Raw genomic sequence first — 18084 nt, 5'->3', positions numbered from 1 at the left:
GGCGGGGGTGAGTGCGCGTCGTGGGGACGGGCGCGAGTGTCCGTGCCGCCGCTGCCTCCTCCTTCTCCCCGGAGCCTCCCCGCCTGGTCCAGCCCGCCTGGCCCTCGCTTGCAGCCGGGCCGTCGGGAGGCTCCCCCGCCGGCTGCTGCTGCTGCTGCCGCCGCCGCTGGATCCGCCCGTCCGCCCGGCGCGACCGTCGTGGCGCCCTCCTGCACCCGCGCCCGAGGCGCCCCGTGCACACGCGCGCTCGCGCTCGCCCCGTCGGGCGCCATGTTCCAGCCGGGGGCGACGGCGGCCAAGCGCTGCTTCACCATCGAGTCCCTGGTGGGCAAGGACAGCCACCCGCTGGGCGAAGAGCCCCTCCGGCCGGCCGCCGCCGCCGCTTCCCTCGGCTACCCGGCCAGCGCCGCCGTCGAGGCCTTCGCGCACGGCTTCCAGGGCTCGGCAGCCGCCGCCGGGCGCTCTCTCTACAGCAGCCCGGAGCTGCTCTTTCCCGAGGCCGTGAGCCACCCGCCCGCCCTGGCTGTCCACCCGCCCCAGCTGGCAGCCTCGCACCTCCCGCCCTCGCCGCACCCCTTCTTCGGCGCCCAGCACCGCGACCCGCTCAACTTCTACCCGTGGGTGCTGCGCAACCGCTTCTTCGGGCATCGCTTCCAAGGTAAGGGCCGGTGGGACTGGGAGGGAGGCGGAGGAGGAAGAAAGGGGGGCGCCGAAGGAGAGGCCTAGGTCTGGGGGAGGCTGGTTCGGGCGTGTTGGGCGCTGGGCAGGAGCCCACCGACTCTGACCCAATGGCGTCTCCAGGTATGGCTGGGAGAATCCCAAACCCGAGTGTGAAACGCTGGGGAGCCGCTGCTGCCAGCCCGTGTAGACGTCCCTGAGCCAAACTGGCCAATGGGTTTGACTCCGGATCGGTCAGCTAAGCAGGCGCTCCTGCTCCCATAGGTCTTCGGCCGTGCTGGCGAGGATTCTTCCACGGCTAAGCCCCCTTCTCCAAGTCACGGGCCGGTTTCCAGGGTCAGCAGTGTCCTCAAGTCCAGCTCTCCGGACAAGGATGGCCGCTGCTTAATGGGAAGGCAAGACTGACCGGGGGGGGGAGCAGAAGGGCCTCACTGTGGGGCACAGCAGCACCCAAGGGGGCTGAGACCAGCCAGGGCCCTTGTGGTCCAGAGGCAGCCAGAGCGCTTCCAGGCAAGGCCGGCCTTCCCGCGGACGCTGCTGCTGCTGCCGGCGGCCCGTTTGCCCAGAAAGTCTCCAGAGCTGCAGCTTTCTTCCCGTGGGCTCGCCCTTCTTCCGCAGCCGCCTTGGGCTTCCCTCGAGGGGCCTCTCGGCTGCCAGTCCAGCCCGGAAGGGTCCTCCGTCGGACGTGGCCCCGAACCTTCCGCCTCTGTCCGGCGAGGCGGCGTGGAAGTTCCAGAGAAGCTTCGAAGCTCAGGGTCTTTCGCGTCTTGGTTTTAAGAAGAAAACGAAAAGTAAATTGAACCCCCGGTCATTCATCCCGCCCCCCTTTCAGACATTTGCCGACGGGGCGCGGGGTCGGCGGCGCTTCCTCCGCGGCTGAGCCCCGTTCTCTGCCTCGGGCGCGGCTGGAATCTGCTCCGCGTCTCCCCGCTTCTTTCTAGGGGGGCAGAGGCAATACGAACGGGGGGGGGGAGTGGGAGCTGCCGCCCCTGCCCCCCACCACTGCGTCCTTTGCCTGGATGGGGCAGTTCTCGGTCCTCCAAATATTCCGTCAAACACAATTACGGTAAATGCAAGGAAACGGCGAAAGGTCGGAACGGGGTGTGTATGGGTTGCGCGAGGTTGGGGTGGGGGTGAGGGGTCCTATTCGACGTACTTTCTCTCGGAAATAAATTGCTCTGAAAATCGCACTTTCCCCTCCTTTCTCCAGGAGTTCTGGATCTGGCTGTTAATCAATTATAAAGACGCCGAAATAATTTCTTGACCCGCCCTGAGAATGGCAGAATTCTCAATTATATTGTTTCGCTATAATACGATTATATTTTCTTCTTTCCTGGGTTGGGGGGACCCTTCTTCCAGGTAAGTGAGGGGAACTAGACCCTTTAATCTTGCGGACTGTCTGGGGGACCCACCCAACTCCCCGGGCCACGACCCGGCCTGGATTTCCCGCTCCCAGGGCTGGAGGAACCTTTCTGGGGGCGAGAGACCCTCTCATGGATGGAGAGGTGGCTGGGTGTGCGAGGGGGAAATTATACCTGGTTAAGGTGGAAAGAATAACAAAGGGGAAACAATCCGTTTGCCCCGGAACTTTTTCTGAAACCCACAAGCCAGTTGGGAATTTTCTTGGCGGTCCCAGTTGAAACCTAGAGCCCCGCCGTCGCCAGTTCGAAATTTGACGAAGGCGAAATGTTCGGCACCGAAATCTCCGCCGTCGGCGCAACTTAATTGCGAGATGTTTTGTATTTCGGCCGACAACCGCGATCCTGAAATCAAGGGGCGCTGATTTTTGAGTCGCGGGGCGATAAATTAAGTCCTTTTAAGCTTATCTCGTTTTAAACAGGCGCTGAAATCTCCTACAGAAATAGACGAGATTCGAAAGTGCAGAATTGTGACGGGATTGTGTCCCCCGTTTTTAAATTTTTTTGTGGGGGGGGGAGGAGGTGGAAAGAGAAAGAAATATCGGAAACGAAGGATCCGCCTAAAGGCGAGCAGCGCGGGGCTTTTCTGCCAGGGAAATGCCCTTTCACGAAAGCCGCCGGTTCCACCTCAGGTTCCCCGCAAAGAGGGGGGAGCCGTAGGTTTATTTTGTATCCTTTAAATATCGAGGCAGGAAAACGTGGGACCTCCGCGTCGTGACTCCGGAGTCATCCCGTCCCCGCAGAAAAAAACGATTCTGCAAATCCTTGTTTCTAATAAAGAAAGCAACGAAGCTTGATTGCGGAGCCTCGCGGAAAGGGGCGCCCGACCCGAATCTTGCGCGGAACGCGGAAAGGAGAAGACGGTAGCGCTGGCCTCTCTGGGACCGGAATGGGAGGGGGGTCGATCTGGCCCCAAATCTGGGCAGGTTTCGCCGGACACAGACAAGCTCCGACGCAGAAGGGCAGGGCTCAGCATTCTTGTGCAGCCAAGGTGGAGGTGGGCTTCGACAGGGTGCTGTCCCTCCCGGCCGCCCCTCCAAGGCCGGAGCAGCGATCCTGCCTCGCGCGGACCAGGCGCTGCGCAGCTTCTGCCTCGACGGCGCGTCCGCCTTCTCTTGGCTTCGCCTGGAGGGCTCTCTGGTGCCGTGAGTCGCCCCTCCCCGCCCCAGGCCCTTCCTTCGACCGAGAGCGTGAGGCTTTGGCTCGGGCCCGCCCGGGACGGGGAGAGCAGCCCGCGCCCGCCCCCCGACGGGTCCGTCCTCAGGCCGACTCTCATTACCATCTTGGAAATGCAAATCCAGCCCGCGTCTCGCTCCCATCCCCGGCCGGCGCGTGAAAGGAGAGCGGCCCATCAAAGGGTCTTTGTTTCGCGCCCAGGAGGGGATTAAGCCCCCGCGGCGCCCCCTCGCACGCCAGCCAGGGAACGAGGCTGCAGCGGGGCCAACGGTTTTCCCTAGACGCGCTCCTCTGCCTCGGAGGGCGCAAATCCATCAGGATCGCGACTGGAAGGGGGTTGCGTTCTCTCGCCAGCCCCGCAAAAGCATTGCTCGGCTCGCGAAGTTGCCGCCGGCCAGACACGCTTCTGGTCCGGGAGCGGATTTGGCCGGTGGGGATCCGCGCGGGGCCTCCGGTCCCTTGGAAGCCCGGAGCCCCTGGCCGGCCAGGCCTCCAGCAGACATGGACGGGGCTCTGAGCTCCCTGGAAGCCGTAGCGGCTCCAGGATGCTGAGGTCTGATGGGTCCGTCCGGCTCCTCTTCGGACCGGGTAGACCTGGGGAACGGAGGGCACCGAAAGTGCTTCCGTCGTCGGCCAGAAGGAGAGAAAGAGCCGCCTGCGCGAAGCAGCCCCGCGGCGCTGGACCAACATTTCAGTTTGTTTGTTTCATAAAATTTACACGCTGCTTGACAGGGAGAAAACCCTCGAAGCGGTTCACAAAGAGAATACAACAATGAAATTATCAGTAGAAACAACTCTTTGAAAGATAAAATCAGCAGTAGACTAAAAGCAGATTAAACCAGGCATCCACATTCATCTGCAGGGAACCTGCTTTTTGCTGTGTCTCTCTGCCCCCCCCCCCCGCCCGCCCGCCCGCCCTTCTTCCTGGGGTTTCTAAGCACCTGTTGAACCCTATAAAGCCTAGGAAGCTCTTACCAGTGATATTTTTCCCTTGAGGAAGCCTTATGGGAATCTTAAAACGTGGGGGGGGGGCCAGGGGGCGTTGGCTTCCCCCCTCCATTCCTCTCAGCCTGGCAGGTGTGTTCTTCCTCCTCTACCCCCAACCCCCACTCCTGGTCCCAAAATCAAGACCCCACGTTGCAGGTCTGAGGACCCCAGATGTTTCAGCACATGCTGGCAAAGGAACTCTGGCCCTGGGCGGAGGTCACGCCCCCCCTCACTGGGCAGCCCTTAGCCCCCCCCCCAACTGCCCCCCTTGCTCTCTGCCTTCATCCAAGTTGCCCTTGCAGCAAATGCTGGCTTTTCCTTCGCGAGCAGCCAGTCGCCAGTGAATAAATTGATCGTTATGCTGTTGACTTTCCCCCCCTGCTATCGAGTATGGCACTTGGGTTTCTCTCTTTAAAATTCCAGAAAGACCTGTGTACGACATATTGGCCTTCATCACCACTGTTATTTTTTTATGCTTTCTGGGCAGAGACACCGCCCCCCCCCTTCTGCCGTGCGTTGTTGTGTTGCAAATTGTCATCATCCCTGTTAACTAACTATCCTGCAGAAATTAAGCGCGTTTCAGTCTCCTTGCTTTTATTAACTTGGGAGTTAAGTGGACGCTTTAACTGTCATCTGTGGCTTAGCTTTGGCATGGGATCGATGCGCAAGGCAATGGATGTGAAATGATGATGGAGCTGGTGGTTTGTCTTTCACTTCATTGATCAGCACAAAACTTTCTTCCTGAAACAGGCCTGGATTCTCTCTTGCCAGGGCTGGTGCAATCTACACTCTTGTTTTCTCTGGCCATGAAAGCGAGGGTTCCCTGCAAGAGACAAGGCATCAGTGGCTGGCAAAGCAGTGGGCATTGCCAGGCTGACTTCACCATCCTGCGACCGTTTCCTAAAAGTGGCCTTTCCCCAAGCGAATCCCACCTAGTGTCCTCGGGTCTTTCGGTGTGTGTCTACAAGACTTTGTCTACAAGTCTTGTCTACAAGACTTTGCCTGGTATTTAGGAAAGCCAGATGAGATTCTTTTATTTCAGGGAGATTTTAAGATGCATTTTTTATGTTGCAAACTGCCCAGTGGATATTTGAATGAAGGGTGGTATAGAAATTTAATTCTTGCTGCTATTATTATTATTATTATTATTATTATTACAGTATTACTATTACTATTACCATTACTATTACCAATTATTAATACTATTAAACTGAATAAATCAAGCCTGCGTTCGTGCCATGTGAAATGTTGGGTTTTATAATTGAATTAATGGTGTTTTCTTCCTGTTTTTATTTTCTTTTTCACTGCATGCTATTCAGAGACTTAGAGTGAGAGGTTTTGAATTTAATAAGTGAATAAGAATAAATGAATCCATGGAAGGGACTTTTTGGGGGTAGAAAATCCAGACTTGGAAATCTGAATATGAAGTGCTTTAGCTAGTATGCCACTCGTCAGGTTTAAGCTTTTCGGGGGCGGGGGGGGATAGCAAGAATTATGGTAACCTGGTTTATTTATTTTTATTTATGTGTTAAATCCGTATACCGCCTTCCATCCGTAGATCTCAGGGTGGTTCACAACATAAAATCACGATAGATTGTCATCATGACACTATGCTCTGTTGCTGAGATGATCTCTTAATCTCTAGGGTGTGTTGGGGGGCAGGACACCCATTAAAACAATACTTGGCAGACTCTAGGGTGAATTCCCCCTCTGCCAACCCCACCAAGCTGAAGAGGGAGTGCTGCAAAGAGGAGAGGGGTCTTTATCTTCTCCCGCCACCCCCGGGGCCTGTAGAGGAAAGCTTCCCAGTGGACAAACTCTAATTGAGCAGCGCTTGAACTGCTTATTCAGCCAAGATGTTCTAGCACTAAGCCTATTTTAAGTTGCTCCCAAAACAAATGCACTTTCAGAAGATAAACTTGAGTCCTTGCCCCTCCCAGCCCAGCCCAGTGTATTCCCAGACACACAGCAACCATCATTTCTCAAAACATGTTTTTTCTCCCCTTTAAATTAACCACTTGGGATGGTGGTCCCTGTTTGCACAAAAGGAGCCTGGATCTCAGTGTCTGCAAAGTGTCCTTCAGAAAGGAAGGCTTCTAGGTTTGTTTGTCTGCTGTGAGGACATTTGAGGGTTCCCTGGGCGAAAGCGGCAGAACCCTCCTTTTAGTTTCCTAAAGCAAAGCATTTTCTCCCCAATGAATTCACTCAAATTCCTGATGGGAAGTTTGGCTGGAATTCTAGTATATAGTGCTAGAGCATAATTTGTGTATTTGGAATTTATTGTTCTGGAGTGCATCAGGTCATTTCTCTATTATTCATTTAGTATTTAATCCCCCCCCCTCTTTATTAATAAAACTGATCAACCCATTTTCTAAAGAAAGCAAAGAGGTTTATGAAGTGTAAAAATGGCCGGCAGCGTTGCGAAGAGCCCATCCTGAGCAGCCACAGATTTTCCGTGCTTAATGGAATTTTTGTGGCACCCAGACAATTTCAGGGAATAGGGAGCCACTCTGGGCAGAAGGAGCCCCCAAAGGAAGGCAGGGGCTGCTCTCTCCCTTTTATTTCTGGAGATTAATGGCATGAGGTTTTATTTTGAACGGAGACACAGAAAGGCCCCTGGGTCACATAGAAACACGGTAGCTGCCTGTTTGTGGGTTACTATTATCATTAATATTTATTAATCACACACGCTTCACCCCAAGGTCCCAGGGCAGGTTACAACATTAAAACACAACAATAAAAAAATGTTTAAAACAAAAGGGCAGGCTCCAACCAAAGCTGAATATGTTCAGACCCTATTAATTTATGCTGGATAAATAATAGTGATCAGTTTACAAATAATGAAAGTAAAAACAACTAAATGTGTGTATTTCATAGGGATTAACACAATTGAAATTAATAAAAACTGAAATCTAAATTTTAATTTTTTAAAAAAATGTATACACCAAGGGCAGGGAAATGCCACCTCTCTCTCCCAAGCTACTCTGAGCAAGTAGACAAAGCAGGCAAGCGAAAGTCTTCGGCTTGAAAGAGCCCTGTGACGACTCTCTCGTGGCATATAGATCTCTTAGCTGGGAAGAATGATGCAGCGCCTCATTCTTCCACATGCAACTTGCAGGACTGGGGGGGGGGGCACATGAACCGCTCACCTAAACCTGAACCAACAAATAATAGTCTTTAGAGCCAGGTTGTTCCTTTCAAGCAGAGCAGAATCAACCCTCTGGATATTTGCTCTCTCTTTTGTCCTCTATTTTACCTTAAGGTACGGGAGGGTATTTTCCAGCTTTTACGTCAACTGCTTTAAAAGGTAATTTGTAACTGGGACTCTGCAGCTGAGCCTTACTTTTGCATGTGTGCATTTTTGGAGGGTGTGTGTGGCGAGGTTATATTTCATGCCTGCACACAAATGGGCCCCCAGTAGCCCTCCCAGCCACTGGGCTGTGCATTTGGGCTCCCTGGTTTCCCCACTGGCTGAAAACCTGGGCGTTTTAGACTACGGGTGATTTTGGGAACTGGGTCCCATCCTGCCTTTTTTGTTTTCTCTTTTTTTTGTATTTTCTTCTGCTTATTTGATCATTAGTAGCATGAATTATTTTTGTTACATGAATTAATTTTATTTACACTTTTGTACCTTGCTCTGGAATCAGTTGACCAAGGGCAATCAACAAACATTTGAAATGAATAATAAACATTTAACCAGATCTGGGCTTTGCAATAGCTTTCTTTCCACTCCAGTTGCAAAGAAGCCCATCTCTGAATGCTGACTTAGGGGAGAGCACCTTCTCAGGTTCTGGTGAGCTAATTGCTTTGTTCAAAAAGTAGGCCAAAGGCAGGTCTGTGTGTCCACCCCCATTGACCCTCAAAGTGAGGATGACCCAAGCTGTTTTGTCTCTCCTAAAAGGTTTCTGTTGCAGAACTCCCTGCAGAGGCTATGCTGGTGCAACTCTAAGACCACAGCCTGCCTCATTCAAGCCCCACTCACAGAACAATTGCTGCTGCAATTGAGTTAGAGCAGCTTCCTTTCTGGAAATAAAACAAGGAGGAAATTGGAGTTGATGAGGCCGCAAAGGCAGCTCACGCAGGCCTGGTCCCGCCAAGCAGTGCTCTCTCCAATTTCTTCCGCTAGAGGACTACACATGCCAGTGCTTATATTTGGGGCAGGAGTGGAAGTGTCTGGGATCGTGTGTCCTGGCCCATCCGGTGACCTCTCATCCACTTTGCCTTCCTCGTTCGTTCTTTGCATCTGTTGGTGATTTGGCTCCTTGCACAGCTGAGCTCTTGCCTGGTGGAGGCAGGAGGTGGGAGATGGCTTTTGACACTGTGGAGTGGACCCTAATACCTAGCCTTCTCTCCTCAGGCGGTGAAGTGTCCCAGGAGAGCCTGCTCTTACACGGCCCCTTTGCCAGGAAGCCCAAGAGGATCCGCACGGCCTTCTCGCCCTCACAGCTCCTGCGACTGGAGCGGGCCTTTGAGAAGAACCACTATGTGGTGGGGGCAGAACGCAAGCAGCTGGCCAGCAGCCTCAGCCTCTCAGAGACCCAGGTGAGTGCCAGGCATCCCACATAGCCTCCTGGGGGAGAAGAGGCTTTCTGCAAGAATGGGGCCTGTGCCCCCCTCTCTCTAAAATTGCTTGGGATTTCATCGGTATTTTAAAAAACTCCCTGTGGCTTAAGGAATGAAAATCTACAATATGGTTGACTAGTATTTTTTGTTTAAAACTTTTTCTTTGCAATAATATTTGGGGGTCCCATTTTCTACATTGCTTCTCTCACATATTAGAGGGCCAGTCCTGCCCCAAGGCTCTCCTCCCAATGTCTTCAGACAATGAAGTCTCGGAGGCCAGGAGTTAAAATGCAGCTGGTTTTAAGAAGCAAAGGGCTCTAAGTAACCACCTGCTTGCAACATTTTGCCTCCCTCAAACAGCTGTTCCCATCAGGATGGCAGTGGTGGGGATTCCCATTATCGTAGAAATGTTGGGTGCAACGGGATATGTGTGTGTGTGTGTGTGTGTGTGTGTGTGTATGTATTTCTTTCTTTCATAACACTTATGCACTGCTTGATTGTTTAAAAAAAATCAAAGCAGTTTACAAAGAGAACAAAGCAATAAAATTATCAGTAAAAGCAGCTCGAAAGATAATATCAGCAATAAGCTAAAAGCAGATTAAAACCTGCTTCGACATCTGGGTAGGCTTGCCTAACAAAAATGTTTTAAGCCGGTAACGAAAACAGTGCCGTGAGTTCCAGTGTGTCGGTGCTGCCTGCATCACCCCTTAGTGAGTCAAGAAGAAGTTTGGCCTCTGCCCAACATGGTTGCTGCAGGGACCCCACTGGACCCAGACTTCACTTTCTGGCTGCACTGGCTTTCCACTTGTGTGTGCACACGTGTCATCGAACCATAGACTTGTGGAGTTGGAAGGGACCCGAGGGCCCCCTCGCCCGATTCCCTGGCCCCGCTCCTCTGCATACCTTCCAGCTTGTCATTTGTGTCACCTGGAACTTGGTGAGCGAAGGCTGTGCAGCATCTCTGGGATTCTCTTTGGACGTGGGTTCTGCGCACGTGGCTGGTGGCGCATGTGCTTTGTACTGGTAGCCCCCTCCTTGTCTCCTCTTTCAAACAGTTCCCTTGTCGTGTCCCAGAGGGCAAATGCCGGGCCTCTTGTAATATACGCCAACACCCTGCTGGAGCCCCTTGCTCCTGCTGCTGCTGCTGCGGCTGCTGTGGTTTTGTTTGACAGTGGAATCCAGCCCGGAGCATGTGGAATATGCACAGGGAGGGGTCTTGAGCCCCCTCTGAGCCCCGGGCTCACCGACTCGCTTCCAGCCTTGGTTCCTTCCCTACAAAACGGGAACAATATTCTTCAGACTTGCAGGCCCATGAAGAGGAAATGCAAGAGAAAGTGTCTTTTTTAAAAAAAAAAAAAATCTTGCACAAAGACCATACACTATTTCCATTATTTCTAGGAACTGTGCAAAGTGCCTCTTTGCGATGGAGCTGTAGGATTTCTTTTCTCTCTTTTTTAAAAAATCAATAATTGGAATCCATATTTTAATTCTAAGAACTTTGGCCTACTGCACACACAACCAATTGTGACCCAACAACCTGCTATGTCAGTGGTTCCCAAACTCCCCCCTTCCTGCCCCCGGTCACTTAAAGATCTCTGCGAGTCTGGATGGGCCACTGAATGATTTTTCTGCCCCTTTAACAATTGCAATATGCTGGGCTAGATGCTCTGTGATTTGTATTGCTTCTTCTGTTCATTATATTTTGCATTGCAGTTTGAATTCTACTGAATACAATATAATGAGCAGAAGAAGCCATAACAAGATACAGTTCCAAACCAACAGGGCGCTGGTGATGGGCGAGTCGTCTCCCGGCTTCAGCCACAAATCCACAGACATGCAGGGGCCGACTGAAGGAACCCTGTAGACCCTCAGGGGTCCACGGACCACAGTTTGGGAGCCCCTGTTCTAGTTGATGAAGGCTATCAGTGGCTCCTGGCCATGTTAGCTATGTGCTGACTGTGGGCTTCCTGCCCGGATTTGGTTGAGCACTGCTGGATTCTCAAAGCAAGGGAGCTCTTTTTGTTAGCGATGCACCTCTGGGGGGTCTGGAGAGTCAAGCTGTTTGTGCAAAGCGCCTTTTCTCCCCATGTGGCCCTAGTTGTGGTCTTCTGGGGCAGTGGTGTGTTCTGGTGTTACACCATGTCTTATATGCTCTCATGGAGACGAGGGCAGGGCGCTTGGACGTGCAACGGCAGCTATTTTCATTTATGCATTAATTTCATAAAATTTATATACAGTGGTACCTTGGGTTAAGTACTTAATTCGTTCTGGAGGTCCGTTCTTAACCTGAAACTGTTCTTAACCTGAAGCACCACTTTAGCTAATGGGGCCTCCCACTGCTGCTGCGCCGCCGGAACACGATTTCTGTTCTCATCCTGAAGCAAAGTTCTTAACCTGAAGCACTATTTCTGGGTTAGCGGAGTCTGTAACCTGAAGCGTCTGTAACCTGAAGTGTATGTAACCTGAGGGACCACTGTACCTCTTGATTGCAGAAAAACCTTCAAGCGGTTTAGCAAAAAGATAAAACAATTAAACCATCACTAACAATTTTACAACCGCAATTTGAAGCCTGCAGGAAGTTAAAACATACAGAAAGCAATGGAATAGACTAAAACAAATTAAAGCTCATACTTTCTTTCTAAACGTCTGCGTAGGCTTGTCTAAATAAGAATGTTTTTGGCAGATGCTGGAAAGAGCACAGAGAAGGTGCCTGATTGCTATCAATAGGCAGGAGGGAGAAAGAGATAAAACTTTATTCGCATTAGCCAATGGCCATAGCAACAGGAAAACATTACAGGATATGCAGAAAAGGAAAATTGTGCAAAAAAGCACAATTTAAAGTCCTGAATCAGCAGTCAGTTAGTATCAATAGGCAGGGAGTTCCAACGTGTCTGTGCTGCCACACTAAAATACCAAGTTCTGCCAGATGTGGTGAGGGTATTCTGTGGCACCTGGAAAAGTGCCAAATCTGCAGATTGAAGCGGTCCACTTTTTAATTCCACCCTCTCCCATCAAAGTCAATGAGAGAAAAATTCCTTGCGCCAGAAATGGAGGCTGATGCAAATCTGTGCCAAACTTTTCACAAAGTGGCAAATGTGCTTGCTCCTGCCTCGCTTGAAAGATACATAGACTTAAGAAGGAAGTTGGAAAAGGGACACTCCTTCCTTCCCACTTCCTCTCTCGGCTCTCTGTGCTTTTGGACTGACACTCGAACAGCTGGACAGAAAGCAGAGCGATTGAGAGAGTTGGGCAGAACAAGGGGAGCAATATGAGAAAGTGGAATGTGGGGTTGGAGAGAAGCGACAGAAGCAGGAGGGTTGCCCACAAGACAGTTCAAAATTCCAAATGGTGGTCATGTTGGTGGACCCAACATGAGGTGAGAATGAGGCTTTCAAGTTTTGCTATTGTTTGGCACAAATGACCATGGGAATGAGGAAAATCATCTAGCAGTGGCTGGCTACTTCTTTCCTTTTATTTGGTAGGATTCCTGCTTCATGCTAGCAGTTTAAACGGCAACCATTGCAAGATGGTTTACATTTCTAATTAACAGCTACTAAATGCTGCGTTTCAGCCAGACAGTCAGTGATCTTTGGCTAAAGCTCAGCGTGTTTTACAGGTTGAACCTGTGTGAGGAAAATAGGGGAGGGCAGCAGTCGTGCTGAACCTACTCAGTTGGCTATTACGTTATGTACTGCCACTCCTTGGAGAAACGCGGCCTGCATTTTCGGACCCCCTTGTGGGTGGGGCTACAGGGGGCTCTCGGGATGAGTTCTGTCGCTTCAAAATTCACTTCAACATCACTGGTTATACATGACACGTATTTCTCTAGATGCGGTTGGGTTTGCTGAAGGCTGATGAGCAGGCTGTTTTGACTTGAGGAAGCCCAAATAGGATGTAATCATGTCTGTAACTTGGAGGAAAACCTGACAACTTTTAGGAGGCAGAATTTATGTGGCTGTAGAAGGCTCTTGTTGAAAACGGCACCACAATCCCTCAGGTCAGTGCAATGCCCGGTGGCATCTCCTTCCATACAATGACGGATGGACCATCTACACTCCCTGTCTGTGTCAGGATGCTGCCTGCTCAGGGCTGGCAAAGAAGAGAAAAAGAAGAACGTTTGGTCAGTTTATCTTGTAGGGGGTTGGACTAGAGATGACCCTTTGGGTCCATTCCAAGCCTACAATTCTGTGCTCATAAGCTGGCAGTCCAGTATATGTGCCTTAACATTTCATGTTGTCAGAATACCTTCATATGTGTCCTTTCCTGTCTTGACGTCTCTTTTTTATTTAATTTAGTGCTATTGTGCAAAACCTGTTGCTTTGAAAGCTGCATCACAGTTTGCAAGCACACTCACTCTGGAAATTTGCTCAAAGGTGCGCCAGGCGCTCCAAAGGCTGGTCTGCCAGGAAGGGTGAGATAAGAAAAGCCTTTGGAAATGGTTGGTATCTGTGCTTTGAGTTAATGTGCTCAGGATGCAGAGAAGCAGAATGGATTTTATGCGCCTGGTGGGTCACTAAGAGACTTACACTTTGAGCCTGGAAGGATAAATGCTCAGTCTATTCTGCAGTGGAATGAAGACCATTTAAACACACTTTCTATAAACATCGGCTTGGATACATATTGGCTCATTTGGGTGGCATGTACTGATCTGTTTGTGCAAACTGAGATGGATGTGCTGATGCAAAAATGTATTATTTATGTGAGCTTGGTTTTCACCTTGCTCCTCGCCCCCCCCCCCGATTTTTCTTAATGGATTTGCCATTTTAAAACGCCAGTAAAAAAGGACATAGGAGTTAAATTTCAAAGTGAACTGGTGTCATTTGAAGGTTCTGCTCTGGGGGCTTTTCGGGTGGGGAAGAACCTCCTCTGGCCACACTGGCGAAGGAAAACGCATCCTCCACTGCTAGGCAGGTGGCTGGAACTTGGAATAGCAGAGGACAGACAGACTTTGTAGTAACTTGGAGGAAGGACACCACAGGAGTTTGAAGTGTTATGAATTTATATTTTAAAAAATATAACTGCCATATAAGCTTTTTAAATATCAAAACAGCTGAACTGATTTGCTATATGTCTGACATTATTTCAGTCCCGCATTGCTGAGCAATTGGGTTCTGAGAGTGAGGGCAACAGCCCAGACCCCCTGCATGAGCCCCAAGCTCAGTTCCCAAACACTGGAAGAAGACTTCTCTGAGTGTGTGCAGAGTACAGTTCCTGCACAGCCGGGCCACCCTCTCGGTATGTTCTGGGTGCAGGGCTTCCACCCAAATCAGGACTTCTTAGGGCTCATTCAGACCTCTTTATGTCCTGCTGTTTTCCCCCAGGGGAACCTGCTCTTTCTCACAATCAGGTTTTCCGTGGATTGATGTTCACTCCAATTCAGCACTAAAGAGCAGGTTGTCCCAGGGGGAAAGCAGCAGGGGAAACAGAAAACCACTTGGACCTGTGCTTTGTAGGACAGGCAGAAGTGTGGGAGATTCCTTGGTGAGAGGGACTGAGGCCAAGAAGTCCCCCATTTCCCCATTGCCATGAACTCAGCAGCCCTTCTTAGGCAATTTGAGTGAATGATGTGTGCAGCTGGTTGTGGTGGCAATAAGACTGGCTACTGGATGGGCCCCCTTTGGCCTGATCCAGCATGCTTTCCTTATGTTCTTCAAAGTGATATTAGGTATCTCAGTCTGCAGCAAAATTATGAGAATTTGATTAAGCCGTCATGCACAGAATGCCTTGTTAATTTCTTTATTTTTAAAGACCGATAGAGGAAGTGCAATGACATTCTCCAAGATAATCCTGGGTGTAGATCTTGCAAAGTGAGTTGGCTCCTGAAATGTGGGTTCAGTGAGGAGCTTGCATCCTTTGGGCTGCTGGGAACAATATGGCTGGGGACTCTGTGAATGCGCTCAGGTGAGGAGCAAAAGGAAGTGGGGGCATGAGAGGGAACACCCACAGAAATGTCACCCCACATGTGACAAACTGACCATACAAAAACTTGGGTCTTCTTCTGCTAATGAGCTCCTACACCAGCAGTGACGGAGGCTGTACAATGGGTCATTTTTACAGTTTTTTCCGCAGCATGGGAAAGCCTGGATTAAATGTAGCAAAAAGTACAGGCTGGCATTTCAGTGACAATGACACCATATTAAGCTTTCATACATGAGCTGCTGGGATGCACACAAAAAAATCCCACCTGGAAGCACTCAGGGTTCTGTCTTTCAAAGGGTGCTCAGATTGTTCTCAACAGCAAAAGCAGAGCAGCTGTTTTCATTTATTCTAACATAGAGCATAGAATCATAAAATTGGAAGAGACCCCAGGGGTCATCTAGTCCAACCCCCTGCCACGCAGGAATCCCAACTAAAGCAGCCATCATCATCATCACCAGACATATGTTTGTGTGTCCCTATTTCTGTATTACATCATTTTGACTGGCTGTCTCTTTGCTCTGTGTTCTCTGACAACCTCCACAATGCAATGGATCACTTTGCCCCCTGAGGGAGGTTTCCTTCTGACCTGGGGGGCTGCTTTCTCCCCGAAGTCAAGTTTTAGAAGTTGCTCTGCAACCTTTCTGAGGACAGCTGTTTGCCCGTCCATCTGGCCACCCGCCCTCCACCCTTCTCCAAGCGGAAACAGCCTCTTTGATGCCACAAAATCTGTGCGGGTGGAGTTTTAGTTTGCAATACACAATAGCTGTAAGAAATCCATATTTTAGCATGGCAGCAGCTGCACTGTGGAACTCCCTGCCTCTTGATATGACACAGGCTCCTTCACTGTACTCTTTTCAGCGCCTACTAAAAACATGTCTGTTTGGACAAGCCCAACCAGATGTTTAATCCATCTTTAGCCGATTGCTGGTTTTAGATTCTGAATGTTTTAAAGAGTTGCCTTTACTGTTTTTACTGATAACTTTATTGTTTTCTTCTCATTGTAAACAACTTTCAGGTGTTGGGTTCCCACCATCACCAACCAGACAGTGGATAATTTTAATGAAATGAATACATAAATATTCTTACTTGCTTTGATTGTCTAGAGTAGGTTGGAGTAAATATTTTGCATGTAAATATTTTGCATGAATAAATAGGCAGTCAACCGTCCAGCCTCTTGGGCTCAAGTTCAGAGGCAGTGAGGAGTTAAGTGTTTTAATTACTTAAATAAACTAGTAGAAACACTTCTAAAATGCATTGAGACCACCAGGCCTTAATTTCCAGGCTCCATGTCCACATCTTCCTTCCTTCCTTCCTTCCTTCCTTCCTTCCTTCCTTCCTTCCTTCCTTCCTTGCAGTTTTATCAGTTTTAAGAAATGCAAAGATTCAGAAGAATTGTACAATGTAGCTTACAAATCTTAAGAACACACTAAATAATAATATGAATAGCAATATGAAAAGATATAATAAACAAAAGAGTGGCCAGGATCAGTGGGCATGGGGTGAAGAGTACTGTTAGGAGCACATTTAAACATTTCTTACCAACAAACAAAAAATAGAGAACAATGTTTGGGGCTTATATATTGGTGTATTTAGAGAGCTGTATAAGCAGAGAGAGGATTGTCACCTGTATTTCATTATGTCAATCAAAGATTTCTGAATGCTGGAAGCAGGTTCAAATTGTGTGATTCCTCCTTTGCATGCTTAATAAAATCATATCATATTGCAAATAATAATAATAATAATAATAATAATAATAATAATTTCATTTTGTTTTGTCCTCTTGCTACTCTTCATGAACAGGCCATGTTTTTCCAAAAGGGTGACTGCGCACACTTTGCTGTGCCATGCTCAGAGCATAGCCCCCAACTAAATCTTCCCAGTGACTGGCCATGACATACCTGGTGGCCGATAATAGACACCATCTCACTGCAGTGCATGGGGACAACTTCAGTTTCAAATAAGTGTACAGTGGTACCTCGGGTTAAGTACTTAATTCGTTCTGGAGGTCCGTTCTTAACCTGAAGCTGTTCTTAACCTGAAGCACCACTTTAGCTAATGGGGCCTCCCGCTGTTGCTGCATGATTTCTGTTCTCATCCTGAAGCAAAGTTCTTAACCTGAGGTACTATTTCTGGGTTAGCAGAGTCTGTAACCTGAAGCATCTGTAACCTGAAGTGTATGTAACCCGAGGTACCACTGTATAACTGGAGTCACTGTACGGTGAATAATTCTGCCTCTTTCTTGGAAAACTGAGCTCCTCAGCCTCTTCCGCTTTCGTGTCTCCCGCAGGTGAAGGTCTGGTTCCAGAACAGGAGGACCAAATACAAGAGGCAGAAGTTGGAAGAGGAAGGCCCAGAGTCGGACCAGAAGAAGAAAGGCTCCCACCACATCAACCGATGGCGGATCGCCACCAAGCAATCCAACGGAGAAGACATTGACGTCACATCCAACGACTAGGAGGGAGGTGGGAGGAGGCTGCTGGCAAGACAGTTTGCGGACAGGACCGCGTGGGAAGGGGGGGGAACCAACTCTGGAGACTGAGCCAGGACAGGGCAGCCTCCCACTGCCACGCATGGGCTGTCCTCCGTGGGGGAACGCGCTTCACCTCGGAGCCCCCTCCTCCCTGGGGCTCCCGCCAGCCCTCCAGCCCATGGGGCCACCTGTGGGGATAGGGAATGCACTTGAAGGCTGAGGACGGCCGAGGTGGGAGGCTGTATCGGCTCCAGGAAAAGGAAGGGCTTTGCCGCTTGCTCCAGCAAGGAAGTCTCCCGTCAGCCATATGAGCAAATAAACACGTCCACCAAGACCCATGCCCTGCACACTCCTCCTGTCTTTGTTGGGCTTCGGTTGGGTTTACTATTATTTTTCTAATGGCAGCAAACCCATTTTCTCTTTAATTTATTCTTCAGTGTCTCTGCGTTTGGTGTGTGCATATCCCCTGTGTCGTAGATAGCAACAGATGTAGTGTGTGTTACTGTGCGGTAATAAAAACAACATGGGTTTGAAACATGTCGCCTTATCGTAGCCAGCTCCCGTGCAGGAGGGGAATCTGTTTGCAGGAACCGGTGGAATCGAGGCTTCGCAGACATCCCAGATGTGCTCCCAAGCCTTTAGGAAAGCGTGGCAAAGATAATTTCCTGAGATAATTTTCCAGGTGGGAATTAAACACTTCTGGTTCTGGGGTATACCGTACCTATAGAAGGGAAGAGCGCCAAGGGTCATTGATGCCAGAATCTGTGATGCCAGAATCACAACTCAAAAATCCCTGACAGGTGGCCATCTGACCTCTGTTTCTAAACCTCCAAGGAAGGAGAAGCCACCACCTTCTGAGGGAGCCAGTTCAGC

General features: G+C 49.9%; 1 protein-coding gene across 1 annotated transcript; it reads left to right on the top strand.

Annotated features, from left to right (window-relative positions):
* Positions 1-270: 270 nt before the first annotated feature.
* EMX1 (empty spiracles homeobox 1) lies at positions 271-17746 on the top strand (the record flags this gene model as incomplete). The annotated part of the gene is made up of 3 exons (XM_079991221.1): positions 271-658; positions 8617-8801; positions 17029-17746. The coding sequence occupies 3 exons, from the start codon at positions 271-273 to the stop codon at positions 17194-17196; spliced, it is 741 nt and encodes a 246-aa protein (XP_079847347.1). The 3' UTR covers positions 17197-17746.
* Positions 17747-18084: the final 338 nt, after the last annotated feature.

This window comes from Podarcis cretensis, assembly GCF_951804945.1.
Source record: "Podarcis cretensis genome assembly, chromosome: 9".
In the NCBI taxonomy this organism is placed as follows: domain Eukaryota; kingdom Metazoa; phylum Chordata; class Lepidosauria; order Squamata; family Lacertidae; genus Podarcis; species Podarcis cretensis.
The sequence above is the reverse complement of the archived record's forward strand: the minus strand, read 5'-3'. Positions and strand labels throughout refer to the sequence as shown.